Genomic DNA, 24475 nt, shown 5'->3' with positions numbered 1-24475 from the left:
ATTTGTGTTTTTGAAGATGCTCGTATATGTCAGGTTCAGGACACTTAAAATTACATGATATTTTCTAGGTGTGTGGCGTTCGATTTGAGTGGTCGAATCAGGGTAGAAATAAGGTAGCTGGATTCTAAGCATCTTCTGACTGAACTTCTACAACATTCAAGCAGAAACAAAAAAGTAATTTTCAGAACCACAACTTTGTTGTGATATGTGAATTTATGTCTGAAATTGAATCTGATAATTATTTCCCTCACCCGTCGCTCCATGTAGATTTGAACTGGATCCACCTCCGTGATAGTCTGCTGACTTACCGCTGCGCTGCTGAAGACACTTGACAAAGTCAAGATACGTCACTACGTCACAACTGTTGATTGATTGATTTGTCTTTATTAAAGAGACTGAAAGATGTCCAACAGCTACTGGCCCCGCTCCCGCAAGGACCGTACAATGCAGCTGGGATATAGTAGTACTGACGGCGGTGATATTGATTCACAACTCGACGCGGCGGAGTTCTGACTTAGACTGACATTATATTATCTTGAATTTTACAGAGTTTGATTGTTTATTTAATTCCACTGGTGCCGTGTGCACCGATCCGAGACGTCCTTCTTGGTGCCGGGTGCACCAAAATTGTTGACTCGGCGGGCGTCGGGTGACGCCCGCTTAGACGTTTAGCTGGTTCCTCCTCGTCGCCGCTTCCAGTGATTTCAAGCGGTTCATGTTTCGCCGCCACCGCCAGACGATGAGAGCGATAACGGCCACTAGGACGAAGCCGCCGTCCATGGAATAAGATATCACATCGTGCGTTGTGATATTGCTGTGTTCAAACGTTTCCTCGCTTCCAAATGGCCACATTGTGATACTTTGTAGCCGCGCTGGTTGATAGAGAATGATACTGTACGGTTGTCGTACGATCGAGGCGGACCCGTTCGGTCCGCTCGGTGCGCATTTCAAGCTGACGATGCGCCTTCAGCTCGGTGCCATGCGGGGTCCGCCGGGACCTTCCTATGGGGCCAAGACTTGCCGACGAGTGCTCTCTTTGAGGGGCACATTTTCTGCTGCGTTGGGAGTTCTTGGTGAGAACTCCGTCGCCTTAATTTTCGTTAATGCTGATGGCTCGATCAAAGTGCAGCCATGAACCCTGGGCGATGATAGGGTGACCACCCATTCCTACTTCGATCACATCCAGAGACTTTCAGCCCTTTACCGTCGCAACTGTGAAAAACTGGCTGCCAACAGAAAATCGATTCAAGTCAGACTTCATCCGCTCTTCACTCAATCGTAACTGTACACACCAAGAAAAAATCATGTAATTTTAGGTGTCCTGAACCTGACATACACGAACGTCTTCAAAGACACAAATTTAGAGGTCAAAACATTTAAATTTACGTCTTCCAGGACTTATATTTCCTTTGCGTCTAACAATTGCTAGAACCGATCTGATAGATAAAGCATATAAAAGTAAAATATTGACATGTCTGGATTCGAACTCCAGATCTGCTTATTATGAGCCACCTCTTTTTCCTCTCGACTATTTCACCGAGTTGGAAGGTGGCTGATGAATATGATACTGATTCTACGTTTCTGGTGAAGTGAATTTATTGACATCTAACGCAATCAACCAGTACTTACATGATGCGCGTAAAATTGAGTCTAATTTGTGATCCAGTCTTAAAAATGTTTACGTTCTTTGATGGTTATGTCTCGTGCGAATTTAGGAATTGTTAAGTGCACTGAGGATACTGTTCGTATGTTTTTCATAGTTTACATCTTATGAATCAGTTATTTTTATTTTTCTCATCATTTCATAGTTCTCGTATGCTTTTCATACATTGAAAAGTGAAATCCATAAGACTTGTCGTATGAAAAATCCCATAAGAAGCATCGTTTGAAAATCATAAGATGTGTTATGAAACACCATTGCTAAAAACAACAAAACCTTTTATTGGCTTCTAACCACTTCAACTTCCGAAGCGTCGATGGGCGAATGAGTAAAGCACGCACTCGCCAACCTTGACGTTCCTGGTTCGATTCCAGGTTGCGATTTTTTGTAATTTGTGCAAAATATTTTATAAAAATATGTATGATAGTCATAAGACATAGTTTCAGTTTTTATATGTTATCGGTATGATTTTCATACGTGGGTGTTATGAAATTTACACAGTAACAGTATGACAATAATAGTTGGCGCTTTGAATCCAAAATCATAGTTCGTAACTATGATTCTCGCAAGAAATTCTTGTGGCAAAAAATCATAGTTGATTCGTATGATTTTCGGAGTTGCAGTATCCTCAGTGTGTGTATTAACGTGGTAGAGCGTAGGACTCTCACGCAGCGACTCTCGGTTCGAATCCGGTGGGTGACATATATATTTTTTTATGCCTAATATTTATTGATTTGATAAATTTAAAATTGCATTTTATTCGTATATGCTCAACACAGTTGTTTTCTGCAACAAAAAAATACATTTAATATTAATTGAAACACATTGCCACTGAACTGAACTTCTATGAACTTGAAAGTTACGACAAAGTTCCGAGTAGCATCTGCCCTGCCAAAACTTGTGACTGAAGTTCTCGCAAGGCTCATCGTTAGCCTCTTAAGCAGCCAGAAAGTTCCATTCGGAACTTTATCTGAACTTCGCGGAACTGGAATGTGCATTTTGTCATGGGAAGCGGAACTTTTACAAGCCTTTACAGGCCCACCCTTACCATCTTTCCGGGCCGCTTGGCTGAGGTCCGACTTGCCAGCTTTACTGCCACCTTCGCGTTTAACAGCCGTCTAGCCTTGCGGACGCCATCTGGTAGCTCCTCACCTTCGCCTTCACGAGCTCTGCCACTACCGCAGTTGCCATGAGTTTCTCGTGGTCTTGCTTGGCTGCCGTCATTGACTTACGAAGTCTCATCAGGGCCTGCAGGAGGTCCTTGCTGATGTTGGACCTTGAGGACGCAAAGTCAATGATGGAGTCAAGCTACTGCGCAGCCACTGCCATCACAGAGAATCCTTTTCCTAGTTTGTGTTGACGATCCTCATCTATTATCTTACCCAACACAAGGAGGAAATGGGGTTTCCCACGCTGGTACTACGTGCGCAGCTGCCTAACACCTCTTTCTGCTTAAAGAAGACCTAGCAAATCCGCTTCTTGGAAAGTGGTTAACCTTTCCACTATCACTATTACCACTTTATGTTTGATTATTATTGCTCATACTAAATCTTACTAGTAGTACGAGAAAAAAAAGGTCCGCCACGCCAAAGTCCTGCACAGAAAAAAATATTCATGTAAAATTCAGCAAAAGATCATGCACATAAAGGGAATGCTAGAGTTAGTGCATATTTACATGATATATCATGTAAAATTACGTTACGTTCGTGTCAATTTCCGCTAATAGTCGCGTAACCGGTTGGTGTCCATGATGGTTTACGCGATGGCTGGCGGAAATTTACATGATGGTAATGTAATTTTACATTATATCTCATGTAAAAGTGCACTAACTCTAGCATTCCCTTTATGTGCATGATTTCTCACTGAATTTTAATAACATATTTTTTCTGTGTGTGTAACGCGGTGATGGATCAATTACCCACAGGCTTTATTAATGATTGAGCATCTTTTTCTTTCCCTTGATTACTCATTCTTCGGCACGGTTCGCTTGACATTATTAATCGGGGTTACCCCGTTTGGTGGACTCTTACCAACGGAACAGGTCATCAGATCATAGTTCTATATTTAGCCGGCAACTACACAACTGACTTGCAGAAGGTGGAGATGGTTCGTCAAACCCCAAGACTCTTATGCACTCCAGGAACCAGTAATCCCCTCAGAAAGCCCCTGAGACTTCCTGGAACACTCCTGAGACCTCCAGGTACCCTCCATGAAATCCCCTGGGGTCCTATAAAATAACGCTGAGGCCTCCTGAAACGCTTCTGAGACCTCCAGGACTCCTTAAAACGCCCCTGAGACCCTCTGAAACGCCTGTGAGATTCCTTGGAGCCCACCAGAGGCCGCTTGAAACCCCGGAAAATCCCTTGAGACCATCGCTGTCATGGTAAAATCAGAGCTAATAACTCAAAGTTTCCAAATTGTAGCGCCCTTATGCTGGTAAACCCCCAAGGATATGACTTCACTACCGTGCCTCCCCAGAAACAATCATAGCTGAATAACAGCTTATTCAGCCTACATTTTCTAAATCAAGCTTAAATGCGGCTTATTCATCTGCTGCAATAATACTTGTTGAATAGTTACGAGTTATTCTCGAAAAAACCGTCCATGCATTATAATGTCACAAAACTTTTCTGTTATTATCGCGGAAAGGACATTCTTGCTGGAATTCCTTTTATAAGATTAGCAAGAATACTTCTTGCAATTTCTCCAAAAAAGAATCTGGGATTACTCCAAGGATTTATCAAACATTCTCTGCCATGTTTACAGAAAAAATATTTTCACTGGATTCCTTGGAATGATTTTAGCAAGAATTTACCTAAAGATTTCTCTCAGTATCTCTTCACAATGCAGGGCATAGATTTCTCTGAAAATTTCTCCAGGAATTCGTCCGGAGATTATTTTAGGAAATTTCTCTAAGAATTCTCAAGAGATTCGCTTGGATGATCATGGGTTTCTCCAATAGTTCCTTAAGGTGTTTTTGACCAGGAAATCCTTCGAAAAAAATCCAAGAATTTCTTCTCAGAGTTTCAAAAGGCATCTCCAAGAGTTTTCAAAAAGATTTCTTGATATAATGCTTCGGAGATGTCTAAGAAATTCCTTCCGGGAGTCCTAATATTTAAACAGTTTCTGAAAGAACTTCTGAAAAATCCATATCGTAACAAAAAGTTATCTCTAAAGACATTCCAGTACATATTTCTGATGGAACTGGAAGAGCAATTTCTAACACAATACTTGTAGGAATTTCTACAGGAGTCACCCTGGGAAGAATTTCCGAAGCAATTCCTGTATGATATGCGAAGGAAAATTTTGAATATCTTATGAAATACTTCATGGAAGAACTTTTGAAAGAATTACAGAAGGAATCCCTATAATTTTGAGTAAACCTTTGAAGATAAAAATGTCTTCTTCCTAAAGTTTCAGGGAACCCTGGCAGGAATTAAAAAAAACCTAGAGTAAATTATGAAGAAATCTCTAATACAAACCCAGTAGAAATTTTAGAAAGTACTTCCGACTGAATCTCTGGAAGGATATCCGAAGAAATTTCAGGGAAAATTTTGAAGGAATCCTAAGAGGAATTTCTTAACAACTTCCTAGATAAACTTTCAGGAAACCCTTGGTGGAATTAAAAAAAATATTTAGAGATTTATAAGAAAATTCTATAAGTAATCTTTCAATAAAATATTTGGAGGATTTTCTGTAATTATATCTGGGTGAATCTTTAAACTAATTTCGGAAAAAAAATCCTGTAGGAATACCTGGAGATATGCGTGTGCAAACAGGCTATAAAACACTCTTGAGATATTTCTGGAAAAATTTCCGTAGAAGTATTTTTTTTAAATAAATTTCTTAAATAATCTGTGGAGGAATAATTGGAGTTATCCTTAGAGGAAATATCAGATTAACTTCTGGGGTAAAACATGAAGAAATATCTGTAGGAAACCCTGAAGGAATCTCTGTATGAATCTCTGGAGGAACTCCTGCCCGAATTATTGAAAGTAATAATGCGAGAATTCCGGCGGGTTTTCTGGATGAATTCCTGAAGAAATTTCTGGACACCTTCATGTATGAATTTTCAATCGAATCCCTAGAGCAATTCCTGGAAAAATCTCTGGTGGACAGCAGAAATACCTGAAAAAAATCAGAAGGAATCTCTGGAAAATTTTCTGAAGAAACCACTGGAAGAATTTATTACAGAACCTTTGCAAAAAATTCTGAAGAATTTCCAAAGTAACTCTTGGAGGAGTTTCGGAAGGAACCCACAGAAATATAGTTAAAAAAAAATTCTTGGAAAAATTCAATAGGAAATATCTAAAGGATGTCCTGGAGAAATTTCTTAAAGAATCCTAGAAAGACTTTCTGGAAAAAAAAATCACCTTGATCGATTTTGTGACCGAATTCTTGGAGTAATATCCGAAGGAATCAATGTATTTTGGAAGAAATCCATAGCAGATTTCCTTGGACTTGGAATCCTTGGACAAATTTATGGAAGTATCTCCTAAAGATTGTTTGAAAGAATCGCCAGAAAATTTCGAATAGAATCCTAGGAAGAATTTCTGAAAGAGTCTATAGAAAATTTTCTATAGAAATCCATGGAGAACCATTTGGAAAAGCCTCTGATTTTCTTAAAGAATCGCTGCAAGCATTTCTGAAGAAAAATATGGATGATTTCCTGAATAATTCTCGTATGGATTCCTGAAAAATCTACGAAGGTATTTTTCTAGGAAACTTATGGAAGCTGTTTTAGATGTGTGTGTGTTTTTTTAAATTGCAGGAGGATATTTGGAGTAACTTCGCAGACACCACTGAAGTTGAGACCCCTGGAACCCCTTGTAACCCCGTTAGGCCCCGAGGACTCCTGGAACCCCTGAGCCCCTGAAACGCCCCTGCGATCATATGAAGCGCCCTTGATAGCCACCTGAGATGCCCTTTTGACCTTGTTAAACGGAGACCTCCTGGTTCCCTTGGAAACCCTTTGGGCCCCCTTGAAACGCCCCTGAGATCTCCTGGTAGTCCCTGTAAACCTCCGAGATGCTCCTGAGACCTCCTGAAATGCCTCTGGAATACCCTGAGACCCCTTAAAGCGCTCCTGAGGCCTCTTGCCCCCCCCCCCCTTGAGACCGTATTGCACGCCCCTAGACCTCTTGGAACCCACTGAAACCCCATGGGACCCGTTGAAACTCCCCTGCAATCTACCTTTGCTCATCCCCATACACGCCCCTTCCCTGGCCACCATTGCCATAGTTACCGTCATTATTACACTTCCTTATGCATAATGTTAGTTCTGAATTCCCTCGTTTCATGCATAAATTGAAAGAGCAACCAGAATAAAAAATGGTTTTAGTGTACCATTATTTGCCGTACGTAACATAAAAAGATTAAAGAAATAAATACCTACTTTTCCTGCAACTCTGCACTTTTTAACCTATTTTATACTTGCGATTTGAATATTATAACGGCCTACTTTTCGTCAACGGTTGCGTAATGGTTCTTAATGCAACTCATTTGGGTTGCATTATGAATTATAATGCACCTGTTTGATTGACAACCTGTGAATTCGTGGCGAAAGCTTTAAAAATTGTTACGGCCATAACTTCGCTTGCTTGCTTGTGTCTAGCATGATGGATTGCGTGGTTGTTCAGTACATATTGTTAATTTAGCACTAAATTGGTGTCGGAAGTTGAACTTCATTAACTTCCGCTGCCTTTCCTGTGCGCTAAACATAACGTCGGAAGTAGTGCGCCGGATAGAACATCAGATTTACTATACAGCGCACTACTTCCGACATTAAATTTCGCGCATAGGAAAGGCAGCGGATATCAATGAAGTTACTTCTGACACCATTTCAGTGCTAAATCCATAATACGAATCGTACATTTTATTCATTATTTTTTATTTACGTGTATTTTAACTTGGGCTTATTCTACACTTAGAATTCTTGGAGAAATTCCTAGAAAGATTCTTGGTGGAATTCTTGAAAGAAGTTTTAAAGGTTTTCCTGAAGAAAGTCTTGAAAAGGAATTCTGAAAGGAATTGTTAGAGGAATTATTGGAGGAATTCCTGGGGGGATTCTTGTAGGCATTTCTTGAGGGATTTCTTAAGGATTTCCTGGAAGGATTCCCGGAGATATTCATTGAAAATCCCTGTACGTAGTCATAGAGAAATTTATAAAGGAATACCTGGCCAAATTTCGGCAGGAATTCTTGGAGGAATTTTTGACAGAAGTATTGGAGCAGGTCCTGGAGAAATCCTTGGAAGGATTCTCGGAAGAAGTCTTGGAGCAGTTCCTCATGAGTATTTTTGTAGGTTTCCTGAAGCATCTTGGAGGTATTCATGAAGAAATTTCTGGAGAATTTTTTTAAATGAATGCTTGAAGGAATTTCTTGAAAAAATCCCTGGAAGTATTTCTGGTGAAATTCTTGAAGAATTTCTTGAAGGAAGTCTTAGAGGGACTCCTGGTGAAATGTCTGTATGGATTTTTGGAGGAATTCCTTTAGGGATTGTTAGAGGAATTCTGAGCAGATGTCTTGGATGAATTCCTGGATGAATTCTTGGAATTATTCCTTGAGGAATTCTTGGTGGAATTCCTGATGAATATATTATAAGAGAGATTCTTGAAGAAATCCTGGAGGTTTTCCTAGAAGAATAATTTGTGGAGGAATTTCTGGAGGATTTCCTGGTGAAATTCCAAGAAGAATTTATTAAGGAATTCCTGATGGGTTTTTTTTGGAGGAATTCCTGGAGTATTTCTCAGAGTAGTTCCTGAAGTAATTTCTTAGTCTGATCCCAGGAGTATTTTCTTGAAGAATTTCTCAAGGTTTCCTGAAGGATCCTGTAGGTATTCATAGAGAAATTTCTGGAAAAATTCTTGAAAAAATCTTTGAAAATCCCGGGTGAATTCCTGGAAGAATTCTTTCAGGAGTTCCTGAAGAAGCTCCTGGAGCAATTCCTGAAGCAATTTTTGTAGGAATTCCTTAGAAAATTTATTGACGAATTCCTGGAGAAATGCCTGGAAGAAATCCCCGGAGTAGTTTTTGGAAGAATTTATGGAGGATTTCCTGCAGGTTTTTGCAAGAATTCTTCGAGGAGTTTCTGGAGAAATTCCTAGAGGGAATCTTGGACATATTCCTAGATGAATTCTAGGAGGAATTTCTGGAGAAATTCGTGGAGAAACTCCTGGCGGAGTTCTTGGAGGAAATACTGGAGGAATGCTTGGAGAATATCTTGGCAGAAGTTTTGGAAGACTTCCTGGAGAAATTCTTGGAGGAATGCTTGGCAGAAGTTTAAGGGGAATATCTGGAGAAACTCCTGGTGGAATTCTTGAAGGAATTTCTGAAAAATTCCTGGAAGGATTCTTGTAGCAATTGTTGGCAAAGTTTTTGGGGGAATTCCTGGAAGAATTTACGAGGAATTTCTTGAAAAATTCCTGGAGCAATTCAAAGAGCACCTACTGTCAGAATTTCTTGGAGAAATACCTGGAGGGATGTTTTGAAGAATTCTTGACGAATGTCTTGAACGTATTCCTGGAGATTTTTTGGAGGAACTTTTGGTGGAGTCTTTGGGAGAATTCCTAAAGGAATTCTCGGTAGAACTTCTGTAGAAATGCTTGGAGGAATTCTTGGAGGAATACCCAGAGGGGTTCCTCGAGAATTTTTTTTGCAGAAGTTACACAGGAATATCTGGAGAATTTCACCAGGATTTATAAAGGAATTCCTGGAGGGACTCTTTTATGAGTTTCTGGCAGACTTTTTGGAGGAATTACTAGAAGAATTTTCAAGGTATTCTTTGAGAATACGCGGAGGAATCATTAGTAGGATTTCTTGAAGAAATACCTGGAGGAATTTTTGAAGGATTTTTTGGAGGAACTTTTTGAAGAAATTCTTGGAGTAACTCCTGGAGGAATTTCTGGTAAAATTCCTAAAAGAAATCCCCGGGGAATCCTTGGAGTAATTTTTGATAGAATTTCTGAAGGATTCCCAGCAGGTTTTTACAGGAATTCTTCGAGGAGTTTCTGGAGAAATTCCTAGCTGGATTCTTGGAGATATTCCTAGATCAATTCTAGGAGGAATTACTGGAGGAATTATTGGAGAAAGTCCTGGAGGAGTTTTTGTAGGAAATACTGGATGAATGCTTGGAGAATATCTTGGCAGAAGTTTTGGAAGACTTCCTGGAGAAATTCTTGGAGGAATACCTAGAGAGATTTTTGAGGAATACTTAAAAGAAGTTTAAGACGAATATCTGGAGAAACTCCTGGTGAAATTCTTGAAGGAATTCCTGGAAGGATTCTTGTAGCAATTTTGGCAAAATTTTTGGGGGAATTCGTGGAAGAATTTTCGAGAAATTTCTTGAAAAATTCCTGGAGGAATTCGAAGAGCAACTATTGTCAGATTTTTTTTGGAGAAAAGCCTGGAGGGATGTTTTGAGGAATTCTTGGCGAAATTCTTGGACGTATTCCTGGAGACTTTTTGGAAGAACTTTTGGGGGAGTTTTTTGGAGAAATTCCTAGATGAATTCTCGGTAGAATTTCTGTAGAAATACTTGGAGGAATACCCAGAGGGATTCCTTGAGGAACTCTTGGCAGAAGTTTCAGAAGAACATCTGGAGAATTTCACCAGGATTCACAAAGGAATTCCTGGAGGGACTCTTTTATGAATTTCTGGCAGACTTTTTTGAGGACTTCCTAGCAGAATTTTCAAGGTATTTTTTGAGAATTCGCGGAAGAATCATTGGTAGAATTTCTTGAAGAAATACCTGGAGGAATTTTTGAAGGAACTTTTGGTGGAACTTTTGGAGGAATTCTTGGAGGAATTCCAGGAGGCATTCTTGGATGTATGCATTTCTGGAACAATGTTTTGAAGGCTTTCTAGTAAAATTTTCCTGAAAAAATCTTAAAAAATCATCGGAGCAATCTCAGGAAAAAATCTTGGAAAAATTCCCGGAGTAATTTCTGAAGAAATTTTTGAGGATTTCCTAGATACATTTGTAAATGATTTCCTGGAGTAATTTTAAGAGTAATGTTAAGAAGATTGCTAGATAAATTTAAGGAGTAATTTCTGGAAGATTTTGTAAAGAAATTTCTTTGAATAATTTTGAAGAAATCCCTGGAGGTATTCACGGAGAAATTCCAATAGGAGTTCCTAGAACAATTTTTATAGGAATTTGAAAAGGAACTTCTGTAAGCTTTCTTTGAGGATTTTATGGAGTAATTCCTGAAGTAATTCCCAAAGAAATTTGTAAAGGAATTTTCGGAGAATCCTGGAGGACTGTAGAGCAATTTCTGAAGAATCTTGAGAAATTCCTGAGAAGGAATCCTTTTGGAGAATTCCTGGAGGCATTTATGAAGTCGTGTGGCTGTTGCTAAGTTATCAGAATTGTACTCTGAGGCTCCAAAAGTAGCTTAGATTATATTCCGCGAGCATTCGCTGCAGTAAAAGTATCCAAAGATTTATAGATATTGCGACCCATACTTCAAAATACATTGGGCCCATTTATATGCCACTGGACACCCAACTTGCAACACATAGAGATACATGTAATATTATGAGGTGCAACAGACACAATCGTGAAATAATTATGCCGATTGATTGCATAGAAACATGAGTAGAGCCTGTAGATCTTGAAGATCTTAATTCCAAAATAGTTTGGAAGACCTGGAATAACTCATGAATGTACCAAAAGCATTACAGTTGTGCACTGAGGAACCATCAGCAGTATAGACTACGTTCCACGAATATGTTTCACAATTGAAGCATGATACAGTCGGTAGTTTTCGTATCCTAAACTTCAAAGTGTATTGGAGGCCATTTGTATTTCACGGAATGTCACACTACCATAGTATCAAGTTCCTCGTAGCATTGCGATGTCTAATAGACATCAACGTGACTAAATTTCTTGAACAGAGTGAACACAAATGATGGTAGATCCAGTAGATCTTAAGAAAATGAATTCCAAAGTAGTTTGGATAACCTAGATCACCCAATTCAATGACCATGAGTTTTCTAGGGGTGGTTTGAGGCTCTTTGAGTACCGTAGACTATGTTCTGTGATCATTCATCGTGTATAAAATTTGGTTTAGGATGTTGCATTTGTGACACAAACTTCGGAGTATTTTGGAGGCCTTAGAATAAAAAATACAAAAATACAAAAAAAAACACTCACCACTGTGATTTTACATGTTGGTGTTCTACGAGATACCGTTGGCATTTTCCCGTTGAACTACTTCTCAACTTTCCATTTTACATTCTTCCCAACCAGACTCGCTCCCGCAACCAATCGCAGCGGCCGTACCTCCAGCGGGACCAGCAACAGCTCTCCTTCCAATCTGCCCTGTCCTCGGGGTCGTCCTCTTCGACGGCTTCCTCCAGCTACTACTCGGTGTACAGCAATGACCCGCATGAACCGCTGCTGGTTCGGACCTCATCGGCATCGTCGATAGTGACGGCCAGCGGGGGCATGCCCTGTCAACCGCCCCCGCACCTGCTGGCCGGTAACAACTGTTGCACCAGCAGCGGTTCGCTTCCATCGTCATCATCCTCATCGCTTCAGTCGTCATCCCACCTGCACCAGGACCAGCAACCGTTGATTCCGCAGCAGCAGCAGTCCGGTAAACAACAACCGGGTAGCCCCGACGGAACCCGCTACGGAAGCTGCCAACCGCCACCGCTAGTACAAAAAACCAAGGCTCGGGACATCACCAAACGGCGCGGTGCGATCAAGCACCAACGGTGAGTAGATAGTTTAGTGCACTGAGTGAGCGCCTCGGGAACTCACACATTCTACAGAACGCGGTTTTTCTCTTGCAGAACGCACGAAATCAACGGACACAAGTTCGTGGCCAAGTTCTTCCGGCAGCCGACGTTCTGCGCCTTCTGCAAGGAGTTCCTCTGGGGGTTCGGCAAGCAGGGCTACCAGTGCAAAAGTGAGTATGGACCAGAATGCGATGAGAAAGAGTGCTGTGATTCATTACCTGTAACGAATTCTAAAAATTCCAGGGGAAATTCCCCGGAATTTCCAGGGGAAATTCCCCGGAATTTCCAGGGGAAATTCCCCGGAATTTCCAGGGGAAATTCCCCGGAATTTCCAGGGGAAATTCCCCGGAATTTCCAGGGGAAATTCCCCGGAATTTCCAGGGGAAATTCCTCGGAATTTCCAGGGGAAATTCCTCGGAATTTCCAGGGGAAATTCCCCGGAATTTCCAGGGGAAATTCCCCGGAATTTCCAGGGGAAATTCCCCGGAATTTCCAGGGGAAATTCCCCGGAATTCCCAGGGGAAATTCCCCGGAATTTCCAGGGGAAATTCCCCGGAATTTCCAGGGGAAATTCCCCGGAATTTCCAGGGGAAATTCCCCGGAATTTCCAGGGGAAATTCCCCGGAATTTCCAGGGGAAATTCCCCGGAATTTCCAGGGGAAATTCCCCGGAATTTCCAGGGGAAATTCCCCGGAATTTCCAGGGGAAATTCACCGGAATTTCCAGGGGAAATTCACCGGAATTTCCAGGGGAAATTCCCCGGAATTTCCAGGGGAAATTCCCCGGAATTTCCAAGGGAAATTCCCCGGAATTTCCAGGGGAAATTCCCCGGAATTTCCAGGGGAAATTCCCCGGAATTTCCAGGGGAAATTCCCCGGAATTTCCAGGGGAAATTCCCCAGAATTTCCAGGGGAAATTCCCCGAAATTTCCAGGGGAAATTCCCCGGAATTTCCAGGGGAAATTCCCCGGAATTTCCAGGGGAAATTCCCCAGAATTTCCAGGGGAAATTCCCCGGAATTTCCAGGGGAAATTCCCCGGAATTTCCAGGGGAAATTCCCCGAAATTTCCAGGGGAAATTCCCCGGAATTTCCAGGGGAAATTCCCCGGAATTTCCAGGGGAAATTCCCCGGAATTTCCAGGGGAAATTCCCCAGAATTTCCAGGGGAAATTCCCCGGAATTTCCAGGGGAAATTCCCCAGAATTTCCAGGGGAAATTCCCCGGAATTTCCAGGGGAAATTCCCCGGAATTTCCAGGGGAAATTCCCCGGAATTTCCAGGGGAAATTCCCCAGAATTTCCAGGGGAAATTCCCCGGAATTTCCAGGGGAAATTCCCCGGAATTTCCAGGGGAAATTCCCCAGAATTTCCAGGGGAAATTCCCCGGAATTTCCAGGGGAAATTCCCCGGAATTTCCAGGGGAAATTCCCCGGAATTTCCAGGGGAAATTCCCCGGAATTTCCAGGGGAAATTCCCCGGAATTTCCAGGGGAAATTCCCCGGAATTTCCAGGGGAAATTCCCCGGAATTTCCAGGGGAAATTCCCCGGAATTTCCAGGGGAAATTCCCCGGAATTTCCAGGGGAAATTCCCCGGAATTTCCAGGGGAAATTCCCCGGAATTTCCAGGGGAAATTCCCCGGAATTTCCAGAGGAAATTCCCCGGAATTTCCAGGGGAAATTCCCCGGAATTTCCAGGGGAAATTCCCCGGAATTTCCAGGGGAAATTCCCCGGAATTTCCAGGGGAAATTCCCCGGAATTTCCAGGGGAAATTCCCCGGAATTTCCAGGGGAAATTCCCCGGAATTTCCAGGGGAAATTCCCCGGAATTTCCAGGGGAAATTCCCCGGAATTTCCAGGGGAAATTCCCCGGAATTTCCAGGGGAAATTCCCCGGAATTTCCAGGGGAAATTCCCCGGAATTTCCAGGGGAAATTCCCCGGAATTTCCAGGGGAAATTCCCCGGAATTTCCAGGGGAAATTCCCCGGAATTTCCAGGGGAAATTCCCCGGAATTTCCAGGGGAAATTCCCCGGAATTTCCAGGGGAAATTCCCCGGAATTTCCAGGGGAAATTCCCCGGAATTTCCAGGGGAAATTCCCCGGAATTTCCAGGGGAAATTCCCCGGAATTTCCAGGGGAAATTCCCCGGAATTTCCAGGGGAAATTCCCCGGAATTTCCAGGGCAAATTCCCCGGAATTTCCAGGGCAAATTCCCCGGAATTTCCAGGGGAAATTCCCCGAAATTTCCAGGGGAAATTCCCCGAAATTTCCAGGGGAAATTCCCCGGAATTTCCAGGGGAAATTCCCCGGAATTTCCAGGGGAATTCTCCAGGGGAAATTCACCGGAATTTCCAGGGAAAATTCACCTGAATTTCCAGGGAAAATTCACCTGAATTTCCAGGGGAGATTCACCGGCATTTCCAGAGGAAATTCACCGGAATTTTCAGGGGAAATTCACCGGTATTCCCAGGGGAAATTCCCCGGAATTTCCAGGGGAAATTCACCGGAAGAATTTCTCCCGGAATTCGAGGAGAATTTCTTCCGAAATTCGAGGTGAATTCCTTCCGGAATTCGAGGAGGATTCCTTCCGAAATTCGAGGAGAATTCCTTCCGGAATTCGAGGTGAAATTCTTCGAGAAGAACTCCTTCCGGAATTCGAGAAGAATTCCTTACGGAATTCGAGAAGAATTCCTTACGGAATTCGAGAAGAATTCCTTACGGAATTCGAGAAGAATTCCTTACGGAATTCGAGAAGAATTCCTTACGGAATTCGAGAAGAATTCCTTACGGAATTCGAGAAGAATTCCTTCCGGAAATCGAGAAGAATTCCTTCCGGAATTCGAGAAGAATTCTTCCCGGAATTCGAGAAGAATTCCTTCCGGAATTCGAGAAGAATTTCTTCCGGAAATCGAGAAGAATTCCGTCCGGAATTCGAGAAGAATTCCGTCCGGAATTCGAGAAGAATTCCGTCCGGAATTCGAGAAGAATTCCTTTTGGAGTTCGAGGAAAATTCCTTCCGGAATTCAGAAAGAATTCCTTCCGGAATTCGAGAAGAATTTCTTTCGGAATTCGAGAAGAATTCCTTCTGGTATTCGAGAAGAATTTCTTCCGGAAATCGAGAAGAATTCCGTCCGGAATTCGAGAAGAATTCCTTTCGGAATTCGAGGAAAATTCCTTCCGGAATTCAGAAAGAATTCCTTCCGGAATTCGAGAAGAATTCCTTCCGGAATTCGAGAAGAATTCCTTCCGGAATTCGAGAAGAATTCCTTCCGGAATTCGAGAAGAATTCCTTCCGGAATTCGAGAAGAATTCCTTCCGGAATTCGAGAAGAATCCCTTTCGGAATTGAAGAAGAATTCCTTCCGCAATTCGAGAAGAATTTCTCCCGGAATTCGAGGAGAATTTCTTCCGAGATTCAAGGAGAATTCCTTCTGGAATTCGAGGAGGATTCCTTCCGAAATTCGAGGAGAACTCCTTCCGGAATTCGAGGAGAATTCCTTCCGGAATTCGAGGAGAATTCCTTCCGGAATTCGAGGAGAATTTCTTCCGGAATTCGAGGAGAATTCCTTCCGGAATTCGAGGAGAATTCCTTCCGGAATTCGAGGAGAATTCCTTCCGGAATTCGAGGAGAATTGCTTCCGGAATTCGAGAACAATTCCGTCCGGAATTCGAGAAGAATTCTTTCCGGAATTCGAGGAAAATTCCTTCCGGAATTCGAGAATTCCTTCCGGTATTCAGAAAGAATTCCTTCCGGAATTCGAGAAGAATTCCTTCCGGTATTCGAGAAGAATTCCTTCCAGAATTCGAGAAGAATTCCTTCCGGAATTCGAGAAGCATTCCTTTCGGAATTCGAGAAGAATTCCTTCCGGAATTCGAGAACAATTCCGTCCGGAAATCGAGAAGAATTTCGTCCGGAATTCGAGAAGAATTCTTTCCGGAATTCGAGGAAAATTCCTTCCGGAGTTCGAGAATTCCTTCCGGTATTCAGAAAGAATTCCTTCCGGAATTCGAGAAGAATTCCTTCCGGAATTCGAGGAGAATTCCTTCCGGAATTCGAGAACAATTTCTTCCGGAATTCGAGGAGAATTCCTTCCGGAATTCGAAAATTCCTTCCGGAATTCGAGAATTCCTTCCGGAATTCGAGGAGAAATCCTTCCGGAATTCGAGGAGAAATCCTTCCGGAATTCGAGAAGAATTCCTTCCGGAATTCGAGGAGAATTCCTTCCGGAATTCGAGAATTTCTTCCGGAATTCGAGGAGAAATCCTTCCGGAATTCGAGGAGAAATCCTTCCGGAATTCGAGAACAATTTCTTCCGGAATTCGAGGAGAATTCCTTCCGGAATTCGAGAATTTCTTCCGGAATTCGAGGAGAAATCCTTCCGGAATTCGAGGAGAAATCCTTCCGGAATTCGAGGAGAAATCCTTCCGGAATTCGAGAACAATTTCTTCCGGAATTCGAGGAGAATTCCTTCCGGAATTCGAGAATTTCTTCCGGAATTCGAGGAGAAATCCTTCCGGAATTCGAGGAGAAATCCTTCCGGAATTCGAGGAGAATTCCTTCCGGAATTCGAGGAGAATTCCTTCCGGAATTCGAGCAGAGTTCCTTTCGGAATTTGAGGACAATTCATTCCGGAATTCGAGGAGAATTCCTTCCGGGATTCGAGAAGAACTTCTTTCAGATTTCGATATTGGGAGTTCAATAGCTCCCTCATTTCGTATCTACAGCAATTAGAAGATACTCACGAGTCACCCATGTTTACTTTGTTTTTGCCCCCATCACACCACTTTTCGGCCTACTACCATCATCAGCATAGGTGTTCTCAACTCAACCAATCAGTCAGTCAGCCTCGCTGTTTCTTCCTCTTCTCTTGTGAAGAACAAATCTTGTGGGAAGAGGATCGACGAGGAGGCGAAGTGCGAGGCGAGAATTTATTCTTCGGTTTTTCGGGTTCGACAATTTATGACCACATTAGCTGTTGACAGTTATCCTCTCCGTGGATGGTTGTCGCGCAAAGACGAGCGGGTCCCCTTTAGCTAGATGTGGAGGGAACGCTGGGTAAAGTGCACTTTTTGTTGGACAACACTAATATGAACTATCTCGAAAGATTTTTTCATATTTTTGTAGATTTTATAATTTTATGAAAATTATGTGAATTGAACGTCATATACATCATTCCCCACATATCGCTCAAAAAGACTGAATGGCAGCGGATTCCTCGGCTTCGGAGCTTGTTGTTTCTGCCATGCTGTTTTCACAAGCGCGCACAGGTCGAACTCAGGAAGATAAATCACACTGCTGCTCTCCTACCATCCTCCAACTGGCTGACTGACTGTAGGTAGGTAGTCTCGCACCGTAGCAAGTCGTCAAGTTTCGATGAATTGCTGGTAAAATATGTGTTGGGAACCGGCGCCTGTGCCGCCGTGCCGGGTTGACCCCCGCGAGGGACGAAAGAACGATAACAGCTATTACCTACGGGAAAATCTAAATGATGATTTGAATTTTTCGCCTTGATTTGTTTGACGTTTGTTTTGCTGCGGTTATACACACACTTTTTACTGAGGTTGAGCGACGCCATGTTTTGTTTTTTTTTTCAGATGGATGTTTTCTTAATTTTAACCAAATTTTATTCAAGAGAAGAAAGGATTTACTAACCGAATTTTCACCTGAAACATTTGTTCTATTTCGTTTTAGCCTGCCAAACAGCGGTACACAAAAAGTGCCACGAGAAGCTGCTGGGAAGCTGCTCCGAATCTAGTTTTAATTCCGAAAGTACAATTGTAAGTATTGCTTTATTTACGACACAGATATTAAGTTCGATTTTGGGAAGGTTTCTCCTTTATTTATGGATACTTGAGTCTTAGTGTATAAATCATGAAAAAAATTAATATTAGGTATGTAAATTTTGGAGCTCTTCGGAATTTTCAATGTTATGGAGAGTATAGTTCATTCATTGTTAACTGACTGCAACAGAAGTGTGGAGTCCAAATAACAGTGCGATATTGTATCAAATCATTCCGGTGTCTTCACCGCACTTATTCATCATGAGCTAATGAATAAGTGCGGTAAAGACAACTGAACGATCTGAGGCAAAATCGCATTTTTGTTTGAGATTCCGCATTTCATCCCAAGTACCTACAGAGCTCGAAAAAAACCTGTAAAATTATGACAGATCGAATGTAACAAAAAGAAAATATAAAGTAACATTGAGCTCCGAGCGAGAATTGAACTCAGATTCTTGGGGTGTGAGTAGCACGCCCGAGCTCTCTCGGTTATCTCAGCTTGATGAATAGCAAGCAGCCAAAGTTAAACTGCTTCTACTATAATGCATGCATTCCCGACATGCTCCGGCTGCTGCAGAGAGTACTGAGAGAGACAACGGGGAAACCGCCACAGCTGCGAGCAGTCGTTCGTTTAGCTGATGACAGAGAGTGGCTGGCATGATTTATAGCAGATGCATGTTAATTTAAAGCGAATATGCTTTAAAATCTGTAAACAAGCCGTCTGACCAGCACTAGCGTGGTTCAAAAAATCGTTTTTGATCCACACCACTTATTCGATTCATAACTAGATTCTATGCCTTCTCCCAAAATTTGAGCTGAATTGGTTGAAAATTGAGAGTGCACAAGCCTTTCAAAGTTTGTATGGGAATTACTATGGGAAAACCACGTTTTTCATTCAATTGGTCGTAGCATACCCCCAAGTGCCCTAGAGTGTTAGTCGACCCTTGGTACTCCTAGGCTACTCTATCAGCTACAACTTTGCCGAAGACCACATTCAAATCGGACGCCTCATTCATTAGATATCGATTTACAAAATGAATTTCAATTCGTAAAAACACGCTTCGCTAAAAGATCCAAGACCAGATTTGGACTGAACTATGATTGATCTACCGATAAAAGTGGCCATGACGACCAAATGTTTCCTCAGAGGTATTTAATGGCCAATAGAGTGATTTTATGTAACAATATCTCAATCATCGCCGACAACATGATTGGAATTGCAGAATAGCAGCTAGTAGCAGCCAAATTTGATTTCAATGCCTCCCAGGGATCCTAAACAAAGACATAGAAGTAGTCTCGAAGCGAAACTCAGCAAAACTTTTTTTTGTATGGAACGGTTTGTATGGGAAAAAAATTATTTTTTTGATGTGGCATCATTTAACCGTTATGTGGCCGGCAAACTTTTTGCTTTTTTCTACACCGTGTATTTTAAATGGGTGCTGGGTACCCGGGTACCCTGCCGGCCACATAAGGGTTAATAGTTTTACAATCAACACTTCTACATCTGATACGTCATTCGAAAGGTTTATAAGCAAGCTTTTGGAAACTACTTCAAAAGTTTGACATTTCTCATTTAAGCCGAAGATATGCTAAGTTGAGCATTTCATTAATTTTACCAAAAATTGACAATGGTCTCATTCAGCTGCCAATATCTCGATAAGTATACGGATTAGCAAACTAATAGGGTGGGGCAGGACAAGATGGGTCGTGGGGCAAGATGGGTCAGTGCCATTTTCGAGCGAATTACTCATGTTTTGATTATGTTAATAATTTTGTTAGGTGACAAGCATGAATTCTTCATTACACCAACAAAGCTAGCCATGAAAATGTTTGATAATTCTCAGGTCATTTTGACAGACCACACACATGCACGAAAAAGACGGATCATATATTCTACTTTATCGATCATGTTGCCGTCCTTTTCATGCTCATGTTAAAACTGTCAAAATGACCTCAGAATTGTCAGTCATTTTGAGGTTAGGTTCGTTGATGTAATAAAGAATATACAAAAGATTAGGGTATTAAATAAGACAATTACACCGTCTTCGACCTTACGGCCTCTACAGACTGAACAGTATAAACATTCGACAACGGACAACACACTAGGTGGCCCAGTGGAGAATTTTCCGTTTGACGAAATTTTTCCCCGACTGGAGCGGGAATCGAACCCACACTCCGAGGCTTACGAGACACCTAAACGACTGACGCCGCTAACCGCTCGGCCACGAAGGTATTGATTGAAAAATTATTCACTCTCATTGGAAAAAAAAATTAAATTGTTTTTAGCAATTTTTCTTATGCGATACATCCCATATATTCTCCATATAATCCACCGCGGGACAAGATGGGTCACCTCCAATATTGAGCGTATTCTTGAATCATTTAAAAGTTATTTATTTTTTATTACAAGACTATCTCATAACTCACTTCAATCAGGCGGAATGAACGCCTAAAATTATAACATAAAATTATGATAATTTTTTAGTGAAAACATCGATTTTCAAGTCGTCTTAGGACCACTCAAATCGTAAAGTTTTTCATATTCCAAATAAATTTATAAAATGTTTGACGTTTACGTTGAGAAAATGTGAATTACTTAAAAGGTGACCCATCTTGTCCCGCACTTTTTTCACGGCGCAAAATCGATCACTTTTTAAAACTGCTTGTTTAACATCATATTTTGTATTTAATGAACTTTTTATCAACTTTTAATATAGCTAACTAGTAAAGAGTAGCGGACGAATGCAAACCAATCCGATTTGTATTTACAAAGTTATGGTGATCCATCCTTAGGCGACCCATCTTGCCCCGCCCCACCCTATTCTAGGGTTTACTGGTCCAAGTGGTCTATTTCCAACTACCGAACCTACCGAAATTGAATAAAGGCAATTTTCGATTTTTGGCCACCTGAATCCCCGTAGTGCACCGGTGGAACTGGCTATATATAAAACAGTACCAATCCCCATCATGCTGAAGTAAGACGATAAGGCAAATGCTACTTATATATCTAACGTCGCTATCCGGAAAACGTCTGTGAGTACACGCAACCTGAGATTGGCAGATTCTAATACAATTGGGTATGAAACATATACAAATATTGTATTAGGGCCTTGCAAATACAAAAATTGGTAGGTGGCAGTATACCAAAAATTGTATTGGCTTCCTAGAATCTGGAAAAGGAAAATTTCGCATGTGTGCGTGTGCTCTGTCGCACTGGTTTCTCATTATTTGTTCTATTTTTAGACTGATCATGGCAGCAGCGGCGGCATCAAATACCAATACATGTTTAAAAAGAAATACGGGCGGCGGCGGGAATCGAACCGAGGCACTATAATGGTAATTCACAGTACCCTGCGCTCTAACCAGCACGGCTACAACTGCACATGGATAGACAAGAGGCTGAAAGCCATCATCATCAACACAAACGTGGCTTGGTGATGGAAGTGATACAGCCGCCACACTGCACAACGGGTCCAGAGCCGTATTTGCGAAGACAAAACTGTTTAAGCTTCAGCTTTAAGTTTTTAGACACATATTGTGTTTTAGAAAGTTTATTTTCAATTGTTGACCCTATTCCCTATTATTGTTATGTTAGGGTGGTTCGTCTGGTTAAACTGATTCAAAAATATGCTTTCTAATAATTTTATTTGCGATGCCATGATGGATGGTGATGAATCGTTTAATTAGAAATTCCACCAATAAACGGCAAATTTAAAATTTCATATATCTCAGGACTCTCACCACTTAGAAAGTTGGTGTCTTCGACAACGTTGTTAAGTGAGTCAAGGGCTTACAGTTAATGGTCCGCTAGGCGGCGCTAGTTACACATTTGCAAAATCATTCAAATGATTGATATTTTTTCGTGAAGTAATCAACAAGCTGTAAGTTTGTTTTCTTTGAACGTGTCTAAGTCAAGTCAAAGGTTTTTCAAAGAGCTATGTATTAGTCATAATTGTGCAATGTCGCATTTCATTCGGTTCACTTGATCCAGAGATATAGCAATTAAACGAGGAACACTCAAATATGAACTACTTTTTTAGAGTTGCTCCAATTTTATGTAAAGTTATCCAATCGAGTTCAAATTTGTACCGTTTATAGCTTACTAGTTGTGCAACTGGCAGGAAAAATTTGAAAATATTTGGTGCATTTTTGAAAAAGTTACAGCTTGCTGAATAAGTTATATTTGAAATAATAAATAAAAGTTGCATGCTTCAATTAATTCGTAACTAGCACCGCCTACTGACAGAACCTTGAACCAATCAGATAATCAACTGAGCGGCCGTAACCAACCTAACAACATCGCCGAAGACATCAACTTTCTAAGTGATCTGAGTCCTGAGATATATGGAATATAATATTTGTTTGCTCACTAGCGCTGCCTTGTGGTGGAATTTTGAATCAAAAGGCTCATCATTTGTTAGTTCTTGACCAGCCAAATAATATTGCCGAAGACACCAACTCTCTAAGTAACCAGGATGATGAGATATTTGGTATAAACATTTCATCAGTGTTACGTCTGTTTGTCTCTGGTATGACAGATATCACAGACAGCTACGTCTTGCTGTCTGTGATATCTGTCATACCAGAGACAAACAGACGTAACACTGGCGAAATTTCCATTCCGTACATCTTAGCACCATGATTACTTAAATATTCGGTATACTTGGCAAAGTTGTTAGGCCAGCCAAGGTTTTACTGGTGATGGGCCGATTGATTCAAAATTCCACCACTAGGTAGCGCTGACGAAATTAATTATTATATTCCATATATCTCAGAACTCTGATTACCTAGAAAGTTGGTTTCTTCGGCAATGTTGTTTGGTTTATTAAGGCGTTTCAGTTGATTAGCTGATTGGTTCAGGATTCTGCCAGTAGACGGCGCTAGTTGATAATTAGTAGAAGCATGTATCTTTTTACTTATTATCTCGAATATTGCACAGTTCCCACTAAATCGAACTGCACAGTATGAAAGTGTGACGGTTGAAAAGTGTGACGATAAGTGCAACCGCGCTCTCTGACAGCATTTTGACGTCGAGAAATGTCACAAATAAGCCCGTGGTGTGTGTTTCGCCTGATTATTTCTCGATTTTGTTTTGATTCTCATCCATCTGACAACCCGCGCATTTGGCTTTCTTTCTTTTTTCTCACCCAGAGTCATGACCGGGTGGCCCGTTATACAGGTTTATGCATTTCTCTTGTAGAAAAAGGTCATAAAATGTGTAATTTATAAAATTGATATCGGCAACCGTGCTGGAGCACAAAAATAGTATGATAGATGAAGTGCATCAAAAATCCATCTATCAAAGCAACCAGCAATATATTCAGCAACCTGTAACTTTCTATAATGTGTAGGGAATATTCTCAAATTTTATCTGCTAGTTGCACAACTAATTAGCTATAAATGGTACAAATTTGAGCTCGATTGGATAGTTTTACATGAAGTTGTAGCGACTCTAGTAAAATGTTTTATATTTGAGTGTTCTTCGTTAAAGTGCTATATCTCTGGATTAAGTGAACCGAATGAAATTAAATTTTGCACATTTATGACTAATATATAGCTCTTTGAAAAACCTTTGACTTGACTTAAATATGTTCAAAGAAAACTAAATTACAGCTTTTTGATTGCTTTACGAAAAAAAACATTCATTTCCATAATTTTGCAAATGTGTAACTTGCGCTTCCTTGTGGCAAAATTTCGAAACAAGTGGACCATTAACTGTAAGCCCTTGACCTACCAAACAACATTGTCAAAGACACCAACTTTGTAAGTGACCAGAATTCTGAGATATATTAAATTTAAAATTTGCTTGACCTCTAGCACCGCCTAGTGGTATATACAAAAGCATTCTAAGTTTTAAAAATTGCCTAAAACATTTTTAGCAAGTTGTATCTTTTTATAAAGTCCACCAAAACTATTCAAATTTTGATTACTTGTTCCTCAACGAGTTTGATTTAATTGGTGCAAATTTGGGCTTGATTGATTATTCAACTTTACACGAAATTAGAGCCCTTCTATCTATATCTAGTTTTTGACTTCCGTTTATCAAATTACTGTACCTTAGGACTAAGCGAACCGAATTAAATTAAATTTGAAAGTTTGTGACTAATGTATTGGTCTTCGTGTATCGTTGGACTCGACTAAAATATGACCAAAGGCAAGAAAGTTGCAATTTATTGAAAACTTTTCGAAAAGTTCTAATGATTCGAATGTTTTATCCAAGGGCTGAAAGTCTCTTTAATAAAGACAAATCAATCAATTCAATGGAATGTTTTATTTTTGTAATTTTGCTATAACTT

The 24475-nt window shown here is 41.0% G+C and overlaps 1 protein-coding gene across 4 annotated transcripts in view; it reads left to right on the top strand.

The window, feature by feature from the left end:
• The window catches only part of LOC115264505 (uncharacterized), a 151387-nt gene that overhangs the window by 122181 nt on the left and 4731 nt on the right, over positions 1 to 24475 (top strand). For 3 of the 4 annotated variants that reach the window (XM_062844918.1, XM_062844922.1, XM_062844909.1), the window contains exons 4-6: positions 11912 to 12381; positions 12439 to 12575; positions 18091 to 18176. In XM_062844918.1, the coding sequence (XP_062700902.1) occupies positions 11912 to 12381; positions 12439 to 12575; positions 18091 to 18176 (693 nt within the window). The remainder of the gene's footprint in view (positions 1 to 11911; positions 12382 to 12438; positions 12576 to 18090; positions 18177 to 24475) is intronic. The other variant, XM_062844932.1, reaches the window with a different exon arrangement.

The sequence above is a fragment of the Aedes albopictus genome, chromosome 1 (genome assembly GCF_035046485.1).
Source record: "Aedes albopictus strain Foshan chromosome 1, AalbF5, whole genome shotgun sequence".
Taxonomy (NCBI): domain Eukaryota; kingdom Metazoa; phylum Arthropoda; class Insecta; order Diptera; family Culicidae; genus Aedes; species Aedes albopictus.
This window is presented reverse-complemented; position numbering and strand designations above follow the sequence as displayed.